This window comes from Penaeus monodon, chromosome 17 (genome assembly GCF_015228065.2).
Source record: "Penaeus monodon isolate SGIC_2016 chromosome 17, NSTDA_Pmon_1, whole genome shotgun sequence".
In the NCBI taxonomy this organism is placed as follows: Eukaryota; Metazoa; Arthropoda; class Malacostraca; order Decapoda; family Penaeidae; genus Penaeus; species Penaeus monodon.
In genome coordinates, this window is record NC_051402.1 from 1,586,693 (window position 1) to 1,594,835 (window position 8,143).

The window sequence follows — 8,143 nt, forward strand, 5'->3', positions numbered from 1 at the left end:
AAGAAGAAATATAAAGGAATGTATTTTTAAAAATAAATATTGTATGCATCAGTTAGTGAGTGTCACAGCTTGCAGCATTATCAAAGTTATATAAGCCCTATTCATATTTTAAAAAAATGGATTCTACAGGACTAAATTATCATAACTAGGCTTTTATCATAGCTTCAATACATCTTCCTCGTCTGTACTTTTATCATATACCAGCAACTTGTCATTCTTTCTTTGCTGCACCTCATGAAGTGTATCAGTTACTGAGTTCTGTAGGTTAGTGTGTCAAAGCTTATGTTTGCAGTGTTTAAGGCTTGATTTAGGTCCATTACAAGTGAAACAGTAACTAATATGATTGTTTAAACTATTTTAGTACAGTCTATAAAATAAAAATGTACTGAAGGCTCTAGCCATTTTGGCACCCAAGGGGAGATTAGGATTTAGCAGTCTCCCAAACTACACCTGCATAATGTATACATAATAAATGATAATGGCAGCTGATGTCCGGGTACATTCAGATGCCACCTTAATGTAGAAAATGTGGGAGGTACAAGGGGTACCCATCAGCAAGCTTTATCTATATATTTTTTTCCCCCAATCTTTGAAGGTGATTGCACCTTATGCAGTCAAATACATGGCTAATGCCAAAAGCTAATCACATAGCCATGGACAATTTCAACTCTTTATTTCATACAAACCCTTGCAGAAGCAAACAATATTCTCAACAACTCATTTTAAAATCCAAGAAGATAAAAAGACCTAGCTGTTTGGTGAACTTCTATTGCTCTGTCAGGGGGATATGCTTCATTGGAACTGTGCCTCATTTTTAATTTTTTAAAGTGCAATAATAAAAATAGGGCTCATAACCTGTAAAATATATAAAGGATTAGATTTCCATAGAAGCAATCTACAAAATGTGTGTGTTGGGGGTGGGGATAACATCTCTTAGGCCCCATCCAGAGGAACAGGCAGTGCCCACGGAACAAATACTGAAACCAAATAATGTTCTTAACCAACATTTAGAGGATGGTATGGTGGCCAGGAATGTAGGCTACTGCCTGATGTGTACTGGACACCCACTACTGTCACTACCTCACCATAGCAGTCTGCCATATGTCCATCACCCATGTGGACACCAGGTGGTGGCCAAAGGACACTGGAAACTGCTCAATCTGGTAACACTGTGAAATATCCACTCACTAGACATTGGCCGATGGGCACTGCTCATTTATGCAGATGGAGCCTTAGAAATATTAAAACAGTATTATATCCTTGAAAACTTATTTCTTATTTTCTCTGCACATACAATTTTATTTAAAATATCACCGGCTTTTAATTCGTTTTTTAAATTAACTTTCACTTCATTTATCATTTTCTCCACATTAATTTTTCCTCCCCAAGGTAAATTAATTTTCAGAGGCTGGCACTCTTTCAGTTGTGGATTGGAGAAGTTATTCATATTTTGATATGCTGACATTTAAAGCTGGTGATAAAGTACATTTGTCTTGTGCATAAGCCCCAATATGATTTGTTTTTATTTTTTATAGTAAGATAATTACAGTTTCTGAGCAAATGTAAAGAAAAAATAGTTTTGGTTGAGCACATTCAAAATTCAGTATAAATGCTACTTGTCCAAGCCACAAGTTGCACAAAATACTTCCAAAATGTCAGCATAAAAATGGCTTCAGATATTTTTATAAGGCAATGCATGTTTTCCTTGTTTGACGGTCTTTTCCACAATGATGTTCAGAGGTTATAAATAAAATAAAAGCTCAAAACACTCTAATATCATATTGTTAAAGCATCATTGTATAAACAATAACAAATGACTGAAATGATTTTTTACATTCTATAAATTCACAAAAATATTTTACCTATAGAACCTAGATCAACATAATCAGGAGCAGTAAATAGTAACAAAGAACTCTTATTGTGCTACACAATAGAACCAAACAAACATTTACTTGTCAATTTGGCTCAGCAACTGATTACAATTTTCTCTGTGATTAAATGGCACAAACTCAGCAGAGGGTCGGAGAAGACAGCTCACATATACTGAGCCATTACCTCGAAAACTATAACCTCAAAAATTTGTACACAAAACGTACTTACAGAATGTGTGTTTCAAGTTGCCAATTGAGAAGCCTGGCCCTATGCCAACAATTACTGAATGAACACCCTTTATCTGGTGGTACAGTAAATACTGTCTGCTACATTATACATGCCAGTCTCATGTTACGTAATCTTTCCTCCACTGCATATTTTGTGAATAGTTGAAAATAACCTAACTGAATATGCATAAATAATCCAGTTTTCTACTTAACAGCTATTTCTATCACATACTTTAATCATGTTTTTTACATTAATATGGCTCAGTTGCTGTAAACCATGAGCATGACTTTATCTATTTTTATTAAGGTAAATAAATATTGGACTATAAATTCCCAATAAAAAAAAGGATATATTCTTATTAAAACTTAAATATAAAGTTGGCTTGTTGTATAAACATAAATTAATCTTGGTCCTATTATCAGGCTGAGCAAACCATGATATAGTAGTGTTAATTTAGATATCCCCACAAAAATATTTTTATTTTTGTTTTTACCATTATAATCTGATTATTTCTGAAATAAAGTTCATGCACTGTGTCATACACATCTTGCATGAATAAAGATTCATGGCACTTTCCTAAACAGATATTCTCGAGCTTTTTCTTTTGAAAACCTTCACACCTGTAAATGTTAAATATGGCATGAAAGAATAGCAAGCAATTATCACTTCAGAATATGAAGATCTTGAATAATGAATTTTACTGTAACATGTTCAAAAAAGCTAAAAAGTAAAACTCATAATTCTGCATATAAAAATATGGGCACAATAAACAGTTATAACAAGTCAAATAAAATAACATTTTATAAAATAAGAGCAAGAACAGAAGCATATCATTGGCAGTGTGTTACAGACATGAGATTTATTACATTCCCTAAATATCTCTCTATGGATCCTCCTAGTTTACTTTCACATTACAAAATGTTATAATTTTGACCACACAAATAACTATAATAAAAAGTATCCTATACAAACAATACAAAAAAGCTATCTTTGAATATGAACATTGTCTACTGAATAAAGGGTACAGTAGTTTTCTTTTGACTCTCCTATAAACTTTGCTAATACTGTTATCAAAAAAGATTTAGTGTCAAGTCAACAGCAATATTATCTGAGAAAAATATAGGCCAAAAGATTAAGCTTGTAAGAATGAAATATCTGCCACACTGGATATATGTTTTTCTTAAATGTTATCCATATCATGGTGATGGTTAAGTACCAATACTAATGATCAGCCTAACTTGTTTTACTGTTTTCTGTATCCATAAATCAGCAATCAATTATTAATTACTGGTATAATTATAATCACTTTCAATGAGTCATTACAGCCCACTAACTCACCAGGTAAGTCAACCTTTCTGAGAATTATGGAATGCTTGTTCATTTGTATTATGAATATAATTTCAAATCTTTACAAATAATACCATTTTGTTTGGCTGGGAATATTCAATTAACTTTTAGATATTAAGGCAATCACACACACCTTCACTCAAAACTAGATTTGGGTTATAGAATATGACACATGCTTATACACAATACTTTCATGCTTTTGATGAAAAAGTATAAAACTGTTTTAATGATTCTGGAACTTTGTGCTTACCAGAATTTACCGTTTCATGAGAGAAACCATTTTTTTTCTTTCTCTTACCTTTTACAATGACTTACTATGATAACAGCAAATTTCGATACTAAAAATAATCAATGTTTTAAGTTCCTTGTGCTTTTTTTTAGGATGGATATTGTACGTCTTCCATCACTATACAATACTTGGTTCAATCTTGTCAATTACTTTTTAATTCTTGATTCAAATGTCATGTTCACAGAAAATGAAGAAACTAATCCTAGTCCAATCATTGGATTTGAACAAATTTCTTCCCCCTAGAGTGCAAATCATAAAACTTAAAAATATACCACATATTAAACTCACATTTGGTGACCTTTTCAAATACCATCACAAAAATATTTTATCACACCTTCTGGTTATCAACTGATTCATTGGTCTGCTGTAGTGATTATTATATGAATTATATATCATAGTTTTAATAAAGCAGTAAATTGGTTTGACACAAAAATAAATAAATAAATAACCAGAGCCTCTGATCCTTTATCCAGACCACCCCTGACTATTCTTAACATCATTTCAATAGATCTTTAAACTGCAAAGACTTGAGCAATGATCTTTTTTTTCGTCTCCCACTAACATCGTCCTGTTTTATCAAAGGGTCTATTCATTGCTTTAATCTGCACAGCAAACTGTGGACTTGGTCCATACAAATCATCCATTTCCTTCTATTATATAAACAATGAATCCTAGCATAATCTATCCCAAAAGGTCTCTTACACATCCCAGATGCCTGATTTATAAAATTAGCCTTTAAGTAACTTGAAATCACTTACAGATTATGGCCACTGGGATACGCAGTTTATATATATTTCTCTTGAGGACTCTTGGCCTGGACTAGACAAGGCATTCACATATATCTATATCTATATATATAGTCATCTATAATATGAATAAAAGTTGTGTAGCAAGTTGTAAGTTCTTGGACCAATATACTGAACACCTTGTTAACAAAGCAGAATATTATACTGTCCATTATAAAAACAGTGCAATATAATGACAATATAATTGAAAAGAAAAGCATATAGACCATTAAAGAGAAGAACAGAGTATAATGATCATGAGAAAAAAATATTTTTACTGACAACTACAAAACAGAGCAGTATACTGACCATTTTAAACTATGCTGATTTTCCAAAAGAAAGGTATAGCATACTGACATCAAACAGAACAGAACAGTATACTGGCCATCTTATAAAATATCAGTATACTGATCATTCACTGAATAATGCAGCATACATACTGTTCAACAAATTGGTACAATATACAGACCATTCAGATCAACAAATAAGTATGCTAACCATCTAAAAAAAAAGAACAGTATACTGACCATCCAACAAAGCAGTACACAGCATACTGATTATAGAGCAGGTCAGCAGTTTTGTCCAGCAGAACAGTATAAAATAGTAACAATACAAGGACCATCCAGCAGACCAGCACAGTATACTAGCAACACAAAGCAACAGCACTCATCCACCATCTTCAGCTCCACCAACTGTACACAACATAAGAGACATGGCACATCTTTTCAATGGTACCTGACATAAGGAAACAGTGGAAGAACCCAACTATCCAGTTAGCACCATTAGCTATACAAAAATCTTAATTTTTTTGCTGAACCACCTAAAGTCATAAAATGAAAACACTCCTTGCCTTCCAAATATACTGGAGATTTGGAGATTTTTTCATGCAATTCAAAATTTAGTTTTAAAGTTTCACTTAGTATTAATGTATTCTTTTCAACTTTCCCCTCAAGAAGGGTCACTCCATGCATATACTTTCCAAATTACTAACGTGTAAACTGCGCTAGCTGAATATATTTATCAACTGACACTGCACTCGGTATATACTGTAAATTCTAAAGACCATTACAGCTTACTTAGTTTGCAGTCTTTTACAAAATATGGCATTCAGACTGTTCATTATACTGACATGATTAAGCTTCATCGGTAATATTTCATGCTTTTCATTAATATTTCTTTTCACACTCAGAAGATTTGAGACATGGATGATAAAAGCAGCATTAGATATAAAGATCAAAATATTTTTTGACTGAAAAAAAATGAAAGAAAAAAATCAAATAAAATAACCTCTACCACAAATTATACGTTAATCCTTTCCAGTCAAAGGAAACAAACCTCATGCTCAGAAAATTGACTGACATTCTTACTGAATCTTTTATTATACCCATCCCCAGGATGACTTAAGTTATGATACTACTACTCCATATCATAGCATTAATGGTACATGACTTTTCACACTGGACTCTCTTTCACAAGGGTAAATCCTTAGAATGGAAGGGTTAACTCATGACCTGGCCACAGATAGTGGTTAACATGAGCCTACTGACATGGTTATCAAAGAAACCCTTACATAGCTATGGAAGTCAGGCCAACCATGGTCCAGTATATTTTAACCAATCATGTCTCACATACCCTAGAGGAAATAGCAGCTATGTATGATTTTAAATGGGCATGATGATAGCAAAGGCTACCTCTGGTAAATCCACATAAAGGTCATATTTACAATGAGGTCACATGGAGGCCATTTCTACTATCACCTGAACCACATAGTAGTAATATCCACTCATCTTTAACAGCAAGAAATATGGAATCAGAAATACAGGCAACTGGTGGGAATTTGTGAGATCATTTGGTTGTAGATTATATTGGTGCAACTCAAAACAGCCTACATACCACTTACTGGCTGTAAATCTTGTTTGGAGTTATCCTACAATCACACTCACATCCTGTGAGTCTTGTAAGTTTAGCACCCACATGCAGTACTTCCGACAACACGCTAACTGTTTAGGAGTCACATCCACAACACTTGTACATCATTCACACCCACAGTATGAGTAAAATATCAAAACTTACATCATACTAATCAAAACTTTCAAAATTTATCTTGTTTGTTTGTTTGTTTTTTACATCATATACAATGAAATTGTAGCTTAAAAGGTTGTCTTGGCCACATTACACATCCCACTGTGGCAACTGTTCTGCCACCCTCAGCCACAACTGCTCTGTATGGTCTAGGCTCCAGTACTGATGTCCTGTTGGAGTGAGGGAGTCAACAATGGTTCAGTATATCCAAGCATTGATAGAACACCTTGGAACATCTGGTTTCTGAGATGCAAAAACACAAATCAACCAGGACAGCAGCAGTAGTGATTCAGACCACTTCCGTGTCAAAATCCACATACTTTGCACAACAGGAGAGGTATAAGCTATGCCTTGAGCCACCTAGGCACTGTGGCACACTACCACTTTGTGGAACAGGAAGGGGGCCAGCAGCATTTTAGGATACCTAGGCACTGTGGCACAATAACACACTGCATGGCCAGGGGTGGTCCAATGATGGCTCAGGACCCCTATGCGTTGTGGCATACAAGAAGAGCAGGAGCCGGCCAGCAACGCCTTGGGACACCTAGGCACTGTGGCATATTAATTCTATGCAGGGCCAGGTGGGGGCGGGGATCACCTCATCATTTCCTGGTATTTCTCTTTGTGTTTCTTTAGCATATCTGTCACAGTAACTAATTTCTTTAAAGTTACCTGAAAAGGAAATAAATATAATTAGTGACAGTTTTATCAATTTTGCCTTCATTTTTCTGGAAAAAAGTGGGAAACTGGAGTAGGAAGGAGCAAAAGTAGGAGATGGGTGAAGAGGATATACCCATACCTAGTGTTTTTAGGTAGGTAGGCAGTAAGATGAACTCATGTTTTTTCTTATTCAATATGACAATATTAACACAATCATACTTGTGTAAATCAATCAATCTGAAAACCCTTAGAACTGACCTCTGTGTTTTGGCTTTTGTAGTTAATTCTGCAAGGTGTGTTACACAGATGTGATGAAGCTGTGCTAGATCCCTCGATGGCTCACTCTTCACTGGCTGTTCCTCTATTTCAGGTCGCTCACCAACATTCTGGTTACATAAGGTAGAAAGGTTAAAAGAAACTCAAGACACCTTACCCCACGGAAAATTTAGCTATGTCTTTCATATTTAAACTTTCTTATTGTTATAATGACAACAGGTACATGAAATGGAGGCATGTGCACTCCAAAGGTGTTCTCAGACTAATTGTCCCAAAATATTATCAAATGTTTTTATAATTTAAAATTTCATCTATAAACATAAGCATGAATCTGTTCACATTAATATATTTCAATCTCATGACTGTAGTACTTAACATGAACACACTGATTCTTATGTCATAGATAAAAGTTTAAACTAATAAATATTAATTCTATTTTCAGGCAACTGGTCTGAGTACACATCTGGACATGCATGACCTTGACTGACCAGTCTAGCTTTATCCAGCTATATTAAATTTACATATAGATGGCTCCAGAAGGGGTAAGCTACCAATGATTTGATTACTACCTCAACTCACCCATTTACCCTATTCCTTGAGTTAG

At 34.3% G+C, this 8,143-nt stretch overlaps 1 protein-coding gene across 3 annotated transcripts in view; it reads right to left on the reverse strand.

Annotated features, from left to right (window-relative positions):
• Window positions 1–1,760: 1,760 nt before the first annotated feature.
• LOC119583435 (ras GTPase-activating protein 1-like) overlaps window positions 1,761–8,143 on the reverse strand; it is a 24,511-nt gene continuing 18,128 nt past the window's right edge. For 2 of the 3 annotated variants that reach the window (XM_037931914.1, XM_037931916.1), the window contains exons 18-19: window positions 7,527–7,649; window positions 1,761–7,278 (exon numbers count right to left, since the gene is read on the reverse strand). In XM_037931914.1, the coding sequence (XP_037787842.1) occupies window positions 7,198–7,278; window positions 7,527–7,649 (204 nt within the window). In that variant the 3' untranslated portion in view covers window positions 1,761–7,197. Of the gene's footprint in view, window positions 7,279–7,523; window positions 7,650–8,143 lie in introns of all 3 variants that reach the window. The other variant, XM_037931915.1, reaches the window with a different exon arrangement.